At 35.9% G+C, this 17,935-nt stretch overlaps 1 protein-coding gene across 1 annotated transcript; it reads right to left on the bottom strand.

The window, feature by feature from the left end:
- Window positions 1-5,758: 5,758 nt before the first annotated feature.
- On the bottom strand, window positions 5,759-9,139 carry LOC149831085 (metacaspase-5-like). The gene is made up of 2 exons (XM_090011966.1): window positions 8,593-9,139; window positions 5,759-6,991 (listed from the first exon to the last, which is right to left on the bottom strand). Exons 1-2 carry the CDS (start codon window positions 8,936-8,938, stop codon window positions 6,081-6,083), a joined length of 1,257 nt encoding a protein of 418 aa, XP_089868092.1. The 5' UTR covers window positions 8,939-9,139; the 3' UTR covers window positions 5,759-6,080.
- Between the last annotated feature and the right edge of the window lie 8,796 nt (window positions 9,140-17,935).

Genomic DNA, 17,935 nt, shown 5'->3' with positions numbered 1-17,935 from the left:
AAGGTTGCCTAAGAACATAGCCGGACCTGTAAAGAGGCCAATGAGGCTTGGGCCTCAGGGCCCCTGGTCCCAAAAAAAAATTTAGGGGCCCATTTTTAAGGCCCGAGCTCCCCATTTGATATAATATAAATATTTAGGATATCATATTTGTTTAGTAAAAATATAAATCTTATCGTTATTTGAATGATGATACTATCAGGTTGTGTCTTATTCTCTTGATTTTCTTGTTTCACTGTAATTTCTGATTTTTAATTTCTGTTAGCAGTTAATTTTTGTTAGTTAATTATTGTTAGTTAATTTTTGTTAATTGATGTTATTGTTAGTTAAATTTAAAAATAATATAAATATTTGTATTAGTTAATCTCTGATTATTTTTGCCTCTAAAACAATCAGACGAGTATTGTTTAGGTAGTTTATATAAATATTTTATACATTTTTATTTAATATAATATAAATATTTGGAATATTATATTTGTTTAATATGAATGCAAATTTTATTGTTATTTTGATTCTTTAAAAAAAAAAAACATCGGAGGCGCTGCCACCCTATTAATAGGGGGCCCATTTTTTTCCTCCTCCTCAGCCCCCATAAAACACGGGTACGGCTCTGCCTAAGAATAACCATTTTTTTGGGCTGTTGAAGTCCCTAGTATTCCGCACAAGAGCCTTTATGGTCTTGTGAAAAGAGACCTAGCCTGCTTGGATGAGCAAAGAAATTGACTACACCAAACATGAGAAAGTGTTCACCCAAAGAGAGAGAGAGAGATGATCTACATACCAGGGTTATTTCAACAATTCGAATTGCTCAAATGTCTTACCTTTTCTTTAAAGAGCACAAGTTCTCTCTAAAATGCATCAACATTGTAACCATATGATTGATGACAAGCTTTATACCGACGTTAGTTGCAATGCACTACAGTGACACACAATTGTTGTATTTTTCTCTACAGTTCCTCAAGCTTTGCTTTTACCTTCGACACCACAATGCCATATATATGCTTCTCAATATTCTTTATTTTTTTCAAAAAGTTTTATCAACATGAGACAAAGCCTTTCAATAAAAGAAATTAAAAGCTTATTATGTGTGACGAAAATGTACAAATTAAAGCTCTCTACTATATTAGATGTTAAGCACATATATCTTCTGGTTAGAAAGTGACTGTTAGCCCAATGTTTCGGTTTTACGTCAGTGACAACATAATTGTATGCCGTTTCATCTTGCTTTAATTTTTTTTGAAGAAAAAATTTGTATTATCATCGCGTTGTTGCTTGAACTATACTTCACTAAAGTGCACTTAATGGTAAACCATTTTTTTAAAAAAAGTTCTTCATCAAATACCTCATGCAATATCCAACACGACATGTCAATCATGTGTGGAAGGACATCATACTTTAAACCTCATGTTATCTCAGATAACTGTAAGCTTTAATATCTCTTTATATAGGGCATCTCCTTGTCTCTCAATTAGATATATTTTTACATTTCAATCATAGATACTTAATTTAGTGAATCTATAAAGTGATTTTTTATAACAACCATTTACTTAATGATTCTATAGGTAAACAATAATGTTTCATTCATAGATTGGTTGAAACTTGATATGATGTTGCTGCAAAAGTTCTACAATAAAAAATAGAGAAGAGCATGCCCCTATAAATCTAAGAATCTACCTTAAGGAGCATGATATAGAATATTTCTCATATATATATATATATATATATATATATATATATATATATATATATATATATATATATATATATATATATATATATATATATATATATATGAGAAATGTTCTAGTCATGTCCAAATTTAGTTAGGTACCAACAAAAAAAAATGTGGCTGCGGGTGATTTTTGCTTGATCTAAAGTGATAGATGTGTTTATCATAGCTTACTTAGTAGTTAACATGCATTAAAATAGGTATTTTTCATGCACGTATGTTTTTTTTTTTTAAATTAGCGGCTCATATTGTGCTAAAATTTGATGTTAAAGATTCTAAAGTTTTTGGTAAAGATCCAAAACATGTTCCTTGGTAAATAAACAATTGTGCACACATCTACAGGTTTAGATTTGTCAAAAAACACCTACAATCATATTTTTTGCTGGGACCTAACTAGAACATTCTTATATATATAGTCCGTGGAATATGAGAAGTGGAAAACATGAGAACCAATCAGAACTACCCTCCACCGTTCTATTGAATGTAATCGAACGATTGAGAGTTGTTTGACTTTTTGGTTTCCGCCCAACAAAAAGAACCCCCTTCAATTTTCATGATTTTCAAAATATTGCTTTTTCACACACACACACACACACCATCGATGTTTCCTGCTCGCTGGAGCACAGCTCGTCAAGCCCTCAATCACCAAAAGCCCTCTCTCCTCTCTCTCGCTCTCGCTCATCAATGTTCCCCGCTTGCCATCACCTAAAACCCTCAATCGCAAGAATAGACCCTTTCTCCTCTCAATTTCCTATCATGGGGAGCCTCCCAAAAATGTCCAATGAGGAGGTTTGGGAGTATATATATATATATATATATATATATATATATATATATATATATATATATATACTTCAACCCTGTTTAGTTTCCACCACACTATGATGGAATGTAAAATAGAGTCACTGGAATAGGGTATTCTCAATATTTTTTTTGCAGACCCTACCATGTATAATGTTCGGCATGTTGAATGTCTCTGGAATCAACTGTTCATATATATATATATATATATATATATAGGAAAATTGAAATATGTTTACTAACCAAATATGTTTGCTTATATGAATTGATATTTTCATAGTTTTTTTGCAAATCTAACCTTATAGATGCATTCAACGTAGTTCATTTGCTAGGAATCGACTATCGGATCATCGTAATTGGATCAAGAAATGCATTTTTTATGCTTGAATATTTATGAAAATTTTAAGTCATTTATTTTCAACTCTTAAAAGATCCTTCTTATATATAGTAATTGGATGATCCAAACTATGATGGAATGTAAAATAGAGTCACTGGAATAGGGTATTCTCAATAATTTTTTTGCAAACCCTACCATGTATAATGTTTGGCATGGTGAATGTCTCTGGAATCAACTGTTCATATATATATAGGAAAATTGAAATATGTTTACTAACCAAATATGTTTGCTTATATGAATTGATATTTTCATAGTTTTTTTTGCAAATCTAACCTTATAGATGCATTCGGCGTAGTTCATTTGCTAGGAATCGACTGTTGAATCATCGTAATTGGATCAAGAAATGCATTTTTTATGCTTAAATATTTATGAAAATTTTAAGTCATTTATTTTCAACTCTTAAAACATCCTTCTTATATATAGTAATTGGATGATCCAAGAGTGTTTCTATAAAAACTAAGCATCTAGATCACATCCATATGGTAAAATTTTAAAATAAAAAAATAAAAAAATAAAAAAATAAAAAATCCTATAAAAATCTTGGTTCATACAAGTAAACATATTTCGGTTACCCTATATATATATATATATATATATATATATATATATATATATATATATATATATATATATATATATATATATATATATATAGGAAAACTGAAATATGTTTACCAACCAAATATGTTTGATGATATCAATCAAGATTTTTATATGTTTTTTTCCGCAAATCTAACCCTGTAGATGCATTCAGCATGGTCCACTTGCTAGAAATTGATTGTTGAATCATCGTAATCGGATTAAGAAATGCAATTTTTATGCTTGAATATTTATGAAAATTCTAAGCCATTGGTTTTCAACCCTTAAAAGATCCTTTTTATAGATCGTAATTGGATGATTCAAGAGTCCGTTTCTATATTACCAAACATCTAGATCACATCCATATGGTGAAATTTTTGAAAAAAATTAAAAAACTATGAAAATCTTGGTTCATACCAATAAACATATTTGGTTGGTAAACATATTTCAGTTACCATCTCTCTCTTATATATATATATATATATATATATATATATATATATATACACACACACACACACACACACACGGCAAGCAATAGGTTTAGAGACAAAATCTTATTGCTTGACACAAAATATTTTGTTCGTGTAAATAAACAAACCTAAAGCCAGTTCAGTAGGTTTACAATTCAAATCTTATTACTTTTAACTTTAAAATAATGCAGTTTTTTTTTTAGTAAATAAGCTAGTTCGAGTCTGTCCTAGTGTCCTCAGCCGTACTACCAGCTTGAGCTCAACTCGGGTTGCCACAAAAACCAGCCATGCTTGAACACTTCAAGCTCGGTTCATTCAGCTTATTTAGCAGCCTAGTTGCAATCAAAATGCTGAGAATAATACTAGTGTTGGTGATTGTTTTAATTTTCTCACAAATTTCAAATCGTGCCTTAAATTGAGGATTTTTATCATTTTAGTTATTCTTCAACCGTCATTTAGAAGTACCTAAACAAAATCATATTCATAGTTGCAGAAAGCTTGCAAAAACCTCAAAAACTCGCTTCTCAAGAAGGATGTTTTGCTAGTGTGTGAAACTTCTTTCTTGCTTTCCAAGTTTTTTGGGATGTACTTTCAAATAGTAGAAAGCTTGCTTTTTTCAATATAAATAAACTTGACATCGAGATGTACTTTTATGTAGAAAAATTATGTTGTTATAGATTATGTTTTTTTATTATGAAAGCCTGCATATATATATATATATATATATATATATATATATATATATATATATATATATATATATATATATATATATATAATGGGCATTTTTTATGATAGAAGTTTTAAAAGATGTCTTTACTTAAAACTTACTATTTGATTTACTCCTATTTAAAAAAAGGCCCGTTTGGTTTACTCTTTTTTATATGCCACTTCCTATTTGATTTCATCGTCACTTCTTAATCGTAATTTTAATGCTTCCTAAACATTTCATGCTTCACGTAGTAAGCCATTTTCTAAGCACTCGCTTGTTGTTTCATGCTTCACTGATTGCTTGGGGTATTCATTTCCTAACTGGTTACTATTCCTATTTCAGACTATAAACCTATGTATAGTCAACTTCACATTGATCCATATTTTATTTTTATTCGATGCTTTTGTCATGAATTAATGCATGTTTTGTAAACTCTCATGAAATTGAGAAAATGAATTTCATTTGCCCAACGAATCAAACATCAGAAAATGAAAACGAGAAACAGAATGTGATTTGGAATCACATTCACGAGATTTTAAATCACAAGGTGGAACATGTGATTTGAAATCTCATTAACTCCAAATGACATGTGTCTCCCATCTCATGTGGTCCAAATCACATGAGATGCAACCAAACATGTTAAGTTCCTGATCCATGACAGCCTCATTCCTCCTGGTGAAAGCTTAGGGCATAATGCATCAGATATTGCCCTACCCGGTATAAATCCGACTGTATGTGCTGTGGACCAGGAACCACCCCATCCAACAAGATTACTTGGTTTAGATGTACAAATTAAGATCTGAAGCAGAGGTGTAATTTGATTATGCTGCTGCTGACCATGGGTCTAGGTAAGCTACATGACGACCATGGTCGCGAAATTCCCAACTCTGTCAGCAATCAAAACATAATAAATTTGAAGTTGGGATAGCTATTGGAAATCTTAGAGAAACACTTGATTTGTTATCTCGTGTCCTCTTTTCATAAAATAAATTGAAATAAAAGGTTTTTCTCAAACAATAAGGAGATGGGGCAACTATTCCTGTGCAAAATAAAACATTTTGCAAGGGAGATTAACAAAAGCTTGCAACTGTCATTTTTTGTCAAAAGACGAGCACAAACACTTATTAACGAATACACTGTGCACAAAGTTTTCCTATACAATTTCTTGACTTCAATTCTACTGTCAAGGCCAATACCCAATTGAGGGGAATCCAACTAGAACACTTTCAATACTCTGGTTCTCAAACTGGTAAAGCATAGAACACCAACAAAGAAAAGCCACACAAAAATCTAATAAGATTGGTCTTATAGTCACACACCCCTCAATGACAGGTTTATTGCTGAGGTGTTTTTTTCCACATACAACTTCCTCCTTCCTCATCTTGTAGCTGTTCAATCACATATAAAAGGAGCATTGACCAGCCTATCACTGCAGTAGAGCCCAGGATGTTGAGAGAATCCTTGACTACCTAGCAACGTCCTGGCTTTTAGGACCAGATCTCTGTTTGTGATGGGACCTTCAGTCTCAGAAAGTATGGTCTGGATGACATTGCTCATTGCTCCATATGCTTCATTGGCACGTCCTGATGGATTTGCATCAGCTGAAGTTTCAAAAGTTTGGCACCCACTGATCAGTATTCCCATGTCTAACAGTGCTTTCTGATCTGATCCTGCATACACCTCCTGGCTGCTATGCACTTGTCCTTGAAGTGCTGGCTTCATGTATTCACCGTCGGTCTCATCGAGCTTTTGCTTAAGGAATTCCATGGCCAGGCTTCCTACAACGCTCATGAATCCACCAGCATTTTCATTTGAATGGAGCTTGTTCAGCAGCAATTTCATGAACTTCTTCACTTTAGGACTGGCATCCTCGCCGAAGATATCAAACAATGTCAGCCGCAGGTTCCCAACACCGATATCATCCTTCCCTGTCTTCTCCTTGAGGATCTCTATGAGAACTGAAAGAGGGAGAGACCGGCTTTTGGTATGTCCGTGGCCGCCGTATCTATCTCTACCAACATTTTCTTCATGGTGCTGATGCCTGTGATGGTGCACTGCTTCCAATGGTAGGTGGATCCCCTGGGACTCTAAGGTATCAGTGACAGTCTGGTGCAGGAATTCTTTGAAGCCAAGGCCAGAGGAATGCGATCCATGCTCTGCTGAGTCTCTCCTATGGTTTCTCATGCTTTCACCAATCTGCTCCTTAGTCTTGTTTATGAGGCCACCACTGTGGCATGAATCCGATACAATGGTAAGAGGGCAGCCCTCTGGCAACTCATCCACAAAGTATCTGAAGTCATGATCTGTGAGTGACATAAGGTGTTGCATGAGCAAGCTGCCCTTAATTAGAGGCAGGACACTTTGCTAAACAAAATAACGAGCCAATTAAATTGTCCCAAGTTCAATCATATGAAGACATTAAATAGCTTGATAAAAACTAAGAGTGAAGAATTGTATGAATCAACCCGGATCATAAGGTTTTATTGGATCATATAGCTTTCCATCTCACAAGCATCTTAGGCTTCTAGAAAACTTTATTTTAGAATGCTATGTGATTGTAAAATCTGGATATTTTATGACATAGATAACTTCAGAATTCACATAGCGTAGATGTTCTCTCAACTTCCAAGTTAAAGAAATCTTAGAACCTCTAAGATGATAGTGCAGTGGAAACCCTTTCAGATAATTTCAAAACTTTTGCTTTGTATAAGATCGTTCTAGTTCTATGCGAAATTTATTCAAGTTATTTAGAAAATTCAGAGTATTAGTTTAGCATATAACAAGTGCCTTAAGATTGTTTAAAAAACCAGGAAAATATGGCTCTGTTTGGGAGCCTTGACTCGGAGATGGTTTTTGCAGTATCCCCCAGCACTCTCATGCTTTCTGACTGTTCAGCAGCAGTGATGTTTCCAAAACACTACATCAGGAATGGAGTTGACGGCCTCAATACCACATTCCAACACCATTCATAACAGGATATTTTTGGCAACTCCATCCTCGCACAACATTTTGGCAACACATAAAATTGGTGTTTCCATCTGAATGCTATGCTCTCAAACAGAGCCGTGGAGACGTTAAAATTAAACTGTTATTTAGTACGGTTACAATACTTCATGAAACAGGCGATACTGCAGAAACAGAACAATTCTATCTGAAAATTTTCTTGGTGAGGACAAATTTTGTAAGTTCACTCTATTTTCAAAATATTGCCCATATCTGCGACTGTTTTGAACCAAATTTGTTTTAAGCAGGTGGCATCTTGATATTGTGGGCTTAATTTCTAGGCTAACTTCATAGGTAAACCCTTCGTGAGGACCCATTATTCAGATTTTGGAGCATGGGATTGGATCAGTGTTCCGCAATTCATAGCATTCTCGCACATAGAGAAGTGCTCGATCCGCCACCATTCGGTACTCACCAAGTACCTTTTGGAAGTTACTCAGCCCAATGAATGGGTGCATGTCATTCAGTGATTGGACTGAGCACCTGTTGGTCGGATCACTACAAATCAGGTACAATGTGATTGCACACTTTTGGTGTGCTGCTGCGCCTGATCACCCTCCAACTTTGGAATACAGCCTGTCTGCTGTAGAACCCAACAACAGATGGAGGGTAATGCGACATCACATTAAAAGTGTGCAATCACATTGCATTTGATCCTCACTCTTTTTTATTTTTTGTTTTTTCAATTCAACTCTAAATACCCCTTGAATGGGGTAACTGCCCTTTTGAGATATACCTGGATGGATCGGGTAAAGGTACCTCGTCCGAAATCCACGATCAGGCCACTTTCCTTTCGGTGGAAACAATACCACAGCTGTGTGGTACAGTGCTTCACAACACTGATACAGTAAAGTGAGGCTCTCAGATGGAGAGGTGGACATGAATTACAACAGGTGCTTACCTGTGATGAGATTCATATCGCAGGGGACGATACACTCGTCGAATCCGGTATCCTCGTCTTCGCCGGTTTCACCGGGCAGGCGGGTGCCGTGGCCACTGTAATGGAAGAGGAGGATGTCACCTGGCTTCGCGCCTCGAACGAGATCGGTGATGGCTTGCCTGATGTTTGCTCCAGTGGGCTGCCTGTATGAGGCATCAGTATCTATGAGGATGATTATGTGGTTCTCCTTGAATCCGTAGCGTTCAACCAAGCACTTGTGCATTCTCCTCACATCATTGACACACCCCTTGAGCTCTGCCTTTGTGCCAGGGTAGTTGCATCCAACAAGAACTGCCTTCTTCACCATCTTCTTCCTTTTGATTCTTCTTTACCCCCGACCTTGATCTGAAATCGAATTGGTACTCTCTCGCTCGCTCTCTGGTATCCTTGGCAATCTGTCCAGGCAAGTGCATCAGCAATCTTACCTGGACAGTGCACTTACCTGGACAGGTACCAACCGATGGTGCAAGCCAGATTACCAAACAGATTGGCACTCTCTCTCTCTCTCTCTCTAGGACATAATTGGTCTTTAGTGTTTTGGTGGACCAGCAATCTTATCAGCACATGAGCCAACTCATGGTGCAGGGAAAATTACTAATCACATTGGTTCTCTCTCTCTCTCTTTTTGATATCTTTGACCTTATATGGACGGGCCATACCATCTAAACCGGGCTTTCCCTTTGTTTATATTAACAAAAAAGTCTTCTCTGGATTTGGGCCAAGTGAAGGCGCAAGGTCAATTACCAAAATGTGCTTTTTATATGCATACAATGATCCAAAATGTTTGCGGACCATGGTCACCTATCTCGTTCAGGGGATACTCTCGGGAAATATTGGGATATCTTAAAAATAATATTTTTTATAAGATTTTAAGAAAATTTCAGTATATATATATATATATATATATATATATATATATATATATATATATATATATATATATATATAGTGTTTTGTGTTGGAAAAGAGAAAAACCAAGAGCATGTATAAAAGGTAGAAATTAATGCAAAGAGGGTACGGACGAGAGGTCTATAAATGGAGTGCCTCCCTCTCTTGTTGCTTTGTCAAATTTCACGGTGACTGCTAGCTCCATTACGTGGGTAGTAGTGATGTCAATGGATCAGATTTTATCTCATATCTTACCAAACATGATTACTTTTAGTCGAATTTGATAAGCTAAAACGATATCAGATATAATCGGTGGCATAAACTTTTCACCACCTGAATAGATTACATATAAAAAAAACTGAATGTGGCATAAACTTTTCACCAACTGAATCATATAAACTTTTCGCTATGGACTACAAATTCAAAACTGTTTAGTTGGATCTGGTAATGGCTGTTGAAGGAGTTACCAATCAAGAGCTTAATATGGCTCTAAAACCATGTGATCAAAAAGGTTAACCACAAAATAAGTAGTCTTGATTTCTAATAAAGTAAATAAAACCAAAAGTCTTACAAAAAAGCAATGCAAACTTGTAAAGTTAGTTTCTTAAATTTTTGGCTTAAAATCAAGGGATCTAATCTTTAAAAAGGACCCCACATTTTATGTAACTGATTTGGCTAATATAGTAGAACTCACCCTCTCATGTTGAGTAGTCAAGAGAGAGGTGAAACTTGTGGACATAGGCAGTGCACTGAACTATGTAAAATCTGGTTTCTTGTCGTGTGCATATTTTTGTGTAGAATCGTGTGTTTGGTCTTCACTGATGTGATCGATCTTTAGAGCTCGATAAATCTTTACATGGTATCAAAGCTTATGGCATCATCTTTTTCCTCTATATCATCTGGATCCCCCATTCAAGGTCAAGCTATTCAATGAAATGCTTTTTCGAGCCTTGTTTATATCAAGCTCGATCGTAATAATTACTTACTATAGAAAACACAAATCGAAGCGGTGATGTATTCTCAGGATTTGATAAAGTTTATAGATGAATTGTCTCATTCCCCAACCCAATTCATTCGAGGTGATAATCTAACTCAAACTCAAAATCCTGAATTTGTTATTTAAAAGAGGACAGATCAGCTGATTCTAAGTTGGATTAAAGTAACACTTTCTGAATCTGTGCTTTCATAAATTATTCATATACCCACGGCTCACGAGCCATGGGTTGCCTTAGAGAACTCATATGCATCGCATTTGAGCCTACGCATATTGCAACTCAAAAGAGATTTACAAAATATAAAAAAGAATGATAAATCAAAAGAGTTTTGTGATGACCGTCCGACATATATGAGATGTTGAATCAAGAAAAGAGATTGCATATCTTAGTCCCTAAGCCTCCTACAAATGATCAAAATTCAAATTAAACCTTCTTTGGTCAAATAGGAAGAGATCGTGAAAATTTTTACCGTGACCGTGGTTGTGGCCAGAAAAGAAGCTTTGGTCATGGAAATTAAGGTTTTGAAAATCAAAGTTACTTTCAGAATGAAGTATACCATCAAGATAAATTCAATGGTGAAAATCATGGTGATAGTCAAGTTATATGTTAGTTTTGTGGGAGAAAGAACCATATAATCCGACAGTGTTATGATATACCAAAGGCATTTGCAGCCATAACTATGAATAATATGATCGACTCAAATTGGTATCCCGATAGTGAGGCATCTCACCACATCATGATTGATGATACAAATTTATCCGATAAAAAAGACTATCATGGTATAGATAGAATAATTGTGGCAAATAGTAACAACTTGTCCATCTCAAAAATCGGTAATGTACTCTTACCTTCATAAAATAATAAACACATACCAGTTGAATAAGGATTATGCAACTAAGAAGGTGGCAACTTCATCACTTTGGCATGCGAGGCTTGGTCAATCAGGTTATAAGACTTTATCCTCTTTAAGAGAAAATAATTATTCGATTTTTATTGACAATAATGATAGTAGTTTATGCCCTTTTTACATGATTGATAAAATGCACACAATTCATTTTGGTAAGTCTGACCACTCTTCTAAAACCCTTCTAGAGATTATTCATGTTGGTTTATGGGGACATGCCCATCAAGAGAAGGCTATAAATACTACTTCTTGATAGTTGACAAATTTTCAAGATTCTCATAGTTATTTCCTTTAAAAAAAAAGTTAGATACTTTCACTTGTTTCAAGATTTTTAAAAATATAGTTAAAAAGCAAGTGAGTCACTCTATCAAGATTTTTCATAGTGATTGAGGAAGTGAGTTTGCCAATAGGGACTTTGACAAATTTTTAAAATCACCATAGAATAAGGAGATGGTTGACATGCCCACATGCACTAACAAAATGGTGTTGTGGAGAAAAAACATAGAAATGTGACTGAAAGTGGATTGTGCATGCTATTTTACGCCTCTTTAAAACAAGGTTTTTGGGTGGATGCTTCTAGATATGTTGTTCACTTGATTAACCGGCTGCCAAGTCCAAATATTGATCTAAGAACTCGATATAATTTATTGTTTGGAACCAAATCTAGCTATGACCATATAAAAATTTTTGGAAGCACATGCTACTGTATTTGGTCCCATATAATAATTTCAAACTAAAGTCAAAGACAAAATCATGTGTTTTTATCAGTGTTGGATCATCACATAAAGGATTCTTATGTTTTGATCTTGTTTCTAAGGTCTTTATTTCTCTTTACGTGAAGTTTGATGAATCAATTTTTTTGTATATTGAAACAAGAGTCCGTTATGAGTGAAGATGTGTCTAAATGGTTATGAGAAAAGTCTCAAACTCAAGCAATTTTTGATATGCTGTCAGCTGATAATAATAAGAAATTTGATGGTGGTTGTCAATCGGTAGTATTACAACCCCGTTGATTACTGCCTAATCATCTTCTTGCTTTATGAGAAATTAAAAACCAATCTGATGATGATGAGGATCAACCGATCAAGTCCTCACACGATCACATTGATAGTGATGGTGATCATAGTTATGATGAAGATAATCAAAGTGTCAATGGTGTTGATCATGCTACCACAGATGGTGACGATAACCAGCCTGAAAATGACTTTCATGATAATTTGGTTGAACAACAAATCCAAAGTCAAGTTCATCCTATGATGACTAGGTCACATAATGGATCTTTAAGGCTAAGGAACACTAACTCATCACCTTACTACTTTGAATTTAGGCACCTTAGTCAATTGGTTCAAGCCTGTTGACTTTCACCAAGCTCTTAAAGAACCAAAATGATGTCAGACCATGAAGGAAGAGTTTAAGGCTCTCATAAAGAATGATACATAGACTCTTGTGCCACCCAAAGAAACATCCAATATAATAGGGTTTGAGTGGGTTTACAAAATAAAAAAACATGCATATGGCATCATAGCAAAGCATAAAACTCGATTAGTGGCTAAAGGCTATAGCCAACAGGAAGGAATAAATTACATTGAAACATACAATCTTGTGATAAAACCCAAAATTATAAGAACAGTTCTCTATATTGCAACAAGTCATAACTGGCCATTCATCAATTGGACATTAACAATGCATTTCTATATGGTTTTCTAAAAGAAGAAGTATATATAAGGTGAGAGTGGGTTTACAAAATAAAAAAACATGAAGATGACATCATGATAAGGGCTATAGCCAACAGGAAGGAATAGATTACTTTGAAACATACAGTCCTGTGATAAAACCCACAACTATAAGAATGGTTCTCTATAGTGCAACAAGTCATAACTGACTCATTCATCAATTGGACATTAACAATGCATTTTTGCATGGTTTTCTAAAAAAAGTATATATAGCTCAATCTCCTAAATTTGAAAATAATCAAACTCCTCACTATATATCTACGACTTAAAACAATCTCTAAGAGCCTAGTTTTAGAGGCTCAGTAAATATCTTGAAAAACTTAGATTTACAAGCTCTAAGGTCGACACATCTTTATTCATAAAAATTGCACATGAAGTAACTCTATATGTTCTGACATATGCAGATGAAATGATCATTATTACAAGAAGCTCACCGGTCATGGTTCAACAACTTATCAAATTGTTTGGTTCAAGATTTTCTATCAATAATCCATGTGCTCTATCTTTCTTTCTGAGAATAGAAGTTATCCAAAATGACTCTGGAATCTTACTCACCCAAAGGAAATACATGTATGATATTCTCGTTAGAAAAAATATGAAAAGTTGTAAGCCTCTTCTCACTCTAGAAATAGCCAATATTCAAATTTCTAGATGTGAAGAAGAAAAGGATCAAAGTTGATACTACAACATCGTGGGAGCTCTTCAATATACAATATTCATAAGGCCTGATATTTCATATGCGATAAATAAGGCATGTCAAATCATGCATGACCCAACAAATGTCCATTGGTCTCTGGAGAAACGGATCCTAAGATATCTCAAGGGTATAATTAATTTGGATTTTGAAATATCCAAATCTAGAGGAAACAAGCTCTCTGCATTTATAGATGCTGATTGGGTGGAATGCCTTGATGATCAAAGATCAACAAATGATTATTTGACAAATCTATGTCCAAATCTTTTGTCATGGAAGTCATCCAAACAACAAGCCGTTGCCAAGTCCAACACAGAAGCATAATATAAAGCATTAACAAGAGGAGTTTCATAATTGTTATAGCTACAACAATTGATGAGCGAATTGAGAATTCAAAAATCTAAAAGTCCAGTTATATGGTGTGACAATCTCGAGGCCACTTATTTGACAACCAATTCTGTGTTTCATGCCAAAACCAAACATATAGAGGTAGATTTTTGTTTTGTCAGAGAAAAAGTTGCAAATCAAGAAAATGAAGTTAAATTTATTTCCTCACAAGAGCAGCCAATTGATATTCTCACTAAGCCATCAGGACCATTTAATTTCAGGTATCTAAGAGACAAGCTAAATCTCAAGGAGGCTCATGTTAAAAGAGTCACCAATCTAGATCTTAATCTGGCTATAAAACCATGTGATCCAAAGACTATCTAAATAGAAAGGTTAACCACAAAAACTAAGTCATGAAAAAAGGCAATGCAAACTTGTAAAGTTAGTTTCTTAAATTTTTGGCCTAAAATCAAGGGATCTAATCTTAATAAGGATCCCATATTCTATGTAACTGATTTGGCTAATATAGTGGAACTCACCCTCTCACGTTGAGAGAGAGAGAGAGAGAGAGAGAGAGAGAGAGAGAGAGAGAGAGAGGTGAAATTGTAGGCAAAGCCGAACCACGTAAAATCTAGTTTCTTGGTGTGTGCATGTTTTTGTGTGGAGTCATGTATTTGGTCTTCACCGTTGTGACCGATCTTTAGAGCTCGATAAATCTTTACAATGGCCACATCTGTTCTAAATCCAAACAATTTACATCCCTGTGGGGGTAATGAGGCAGCATTTAATGCATCACCTCTTGAGAGGTGTCGGCACGTGAAAAAAATAGTTTCCATTTGAATACATCTTTTTTGAGTTTTTTTTTGCAAAATAGCACAAAAAATACATGATATATTCAACTTAAGCAAGATATTGAAAATATTGCATTTATTTTGTATATTTTTCGGCTATTGAATTTATCATGATTTTTTTGCGATAAATTAAAAATAACACCCAGATTTGATATTGTTATAGACAGCTTGAAGTTCAGCTATTGTGTGCAGTTCCTGATCCATGGTTTGAACCGGATCAGTCAGGTCCTCAATTGCAACTCACATAATCTGAGAGATGGCAACTCCACCGATTCAGGCCATTAAAGTGGTTCGAGCCAGCTGAATTGTCTAATGTCTAACAAGTATGATACATCTTTCTACTCACCAAGCATCAAGTATGACTTGGCCATCTTGGCGATACCATAATTACTGGAAGCTTCTAAAAACCTTGGAAAATCGAACTTTTTCTAATGTTAGAAATAAACATTTCATATAAGAAAATTGTTTTCTTAAATTATTATTTATTTATTTGTAACACCAACATATATGTGTATTTTTGGGCTATTTTTTTTTGCGTTCTCTTATACTTCTTAAATGCTCAATGATTTAGTTATTAAGGCATTTTCTAAACACTCATTTCTAGCTTCATGCTTTGCTCCTTGCTTCTCATACCTACTGCTTTGAAAACTATGGGCTAGACTAAGAGACCAAAATGTAGACCTCATCAATATACACCTGCTCTAGGTGTATATAGATCATACTGATCTGAAGGTCCTACAGCAGGTCCATGTCCGACTATATGAATCTTTGGCTGAATAACACCTGGCTAGTTTACAGCCCTCAAACCAAGTTGTCTCTAATATATTGAATGATAAGTGACTCTTGTTCATGCATTTAGGTAAATAAGTGTAGTTTAAGGCATATTCTAGTAAATGAGGACACCCTAAGGATGGCAGTGGACCGGGGCGGGGCGGGGCGGGGCGGGGGACAAGGTCTTCACCCCCGCCCTGTCTCTAAAATGTAACCTTCATCCCCGGTCCACCCCCGTGACGGGGGAGACTTTAGACCTCCACCCCCGCCCCGTCTCAACATTCTAATCCCCCCCCCCCCCCCCCCCCGCCCCGCCCCCGTCCCCATTCGAGATGATGCCCATGGATGCAAGGGACAAAAGTTCGATGCTGAGTAAAGAAGATATCCTAAAGCACAATAAACAAAAATAAAAAAAGAAATCAATTCAAAGTGCAAACCTTCTAAGCTTCAGTAGGATGGATTCTTCATAAGCATGGAACACAACACCAACAAGATTGGAAAGCTCTGAAAGATTATCAACCTTGACTTCTTCTCAAAAGGGCTCAATGAAACAGTTGCAATAGGGCAAAGAGGGCGAACGCGTAGAGCGTTTAAATCATCAAAGCAGGAAAGGAAAAAGAAAAGAGGGAGGAGATGGCACCACAGAGGAGGCTCACGACAGTGGCACAAGGCAGCGACAGAGATGGAAGGAGGGAGAGATGGTGTCGGCCAACGGTGGTCGGTGTCGGCGACGGCCCGACTCCAACGATAATGCAGATGAGATGGGGGAAGGGGAAGAGGCGACGGCCCGGCTCGACGGCTCTAGGGTTAGGAACTTAGAGAGTTAGGGTTAGTAAACAGTAAGAGAAAAATATAAAGGGTTGGGGGCGGGGATGGGGCGGGGCCGGGACGAGACGGGGATGGGGCGGGGGAACGTGCCAGTCCATCCCCGCACGGGGATGAATTTTAACCTTCATCCCCGCTTCCATCCCTGTTTCATGCCCTCCATCCCCGGTCTAAACGGGGCGAGGCGGGGCAGGGCCCCGCTTTCCCACGGTCCACTGCCATCCCTAGGACACCCCTCTACTCTGAGGGAGAATCGAGCACAATGCGATTGCAGAATTTTAGTGTGCTGCTGCACCTGATTACCACTATACAGCCTGACAGTCGTGGGGCCCAACAACAGATGGTGGATGATCACCTTACCTCTACTCCTAAGGACTTGGGGAAACTGTGGTGTTTTTTTTTTTAAATTTCGATTTTGACATCAATTAGCTCTGTTTGGGAGCCGGTAATGCGAGGGAGATGGTAAAAGAATAGTGTTGGGAGTGAAGTTGAGCCATTTTCAACTGCATCTTCACAAGGATTGTTGACAACTCCAGCCTCAACTCCTATTTTCTTCTAGACTCCCATCACCTCTCTCATTTCCTCCCCCCAACACTGGCTCCCAAACAGGATGACTCTCTTAAAGAGAATCCCTTGACCTTCTTAACTAATGGATTTTTATTAGATAAAATATTTTGGAAACATCAATCTTTAATCTTAGTGACAAAAGTTCAAAACCGCAAGTTAAATTGTCATGAAACTTTTAATTTTTTTGGTTTTTAATTTTTTATCTGCAAAATATTGGTAAAAATAAATAAATTAAAAATCAGAAACAGAAATTCGTAGAAGGAACAAAAAATAAAAAGTGTATAAAAATAAAAAAACCCAAAATTCTTTGAAATATAGTCAATAAAACCGTAAGATCGACTTTTGTGTTTAAAAACGAATTCCTAATGGATTGTGATTTTTTTGTTTTGGAAAAAATGTCATTCGAGAATCATACTCATGCCTTCAATATCTTTAACTATGGTTGAAAAGCTTATTTGGAAAAGTAGATCCTATCAAACATGACAAATACCAATCTTTTTTTTTTGGACGGAGAAGAGAAAGCTAGGGTTAGGCAGACCCCTACCAGTTATACAACTATACCATTGGAATTCAAACTTGCAATGTCCCAATATATTGGTAATTGAGTAATATTAAATCCACTTGCATCAACTCAATGATAAAAAAGAATTATCAAGCACCAAGGTGCAATTCCAAAATTACAAGACCACTCTTTTGGCTTCCATATATAAATTTTTTCCAACAGAGAAAGCTGTGGTTAGGCAGACTCC

This window comes from Nuphar pumila, chromosome 7 (assembly GCF_984573655.1).
Source record: "Nuphar pumila chromosome 7, dmNupPumi1.hap1.1, whole genome shotgun sequence".
Lineage (NCBI taxonomy): Eukaryota > Viridiplantae > Streptophyta > Magnoliopsida > Nymphaeales > Nymphaeaceae > Nuphar > Nuphar pumila.
This window is presented reverse-complemented; position numbering and strand designations above follow the sequence as displayed.

Excerpts from the sequence above, each read along its gene's own strand:
- LOC149831085 (XM_090011966.1), bottom strand. The coding sequence starts at position 8,938 with ATGGTGAAGAAGGCAGTTCTTGTTGGATGCAACTACCCTGGCACAAAG. Across the intron at positions 6,992-8,592 it reads CGATATGAATCTCATCACAG|ATCATGACTTCAGATACTTT; the intron begins GTAAGCACCTGT and ends TGTCACTCACAG.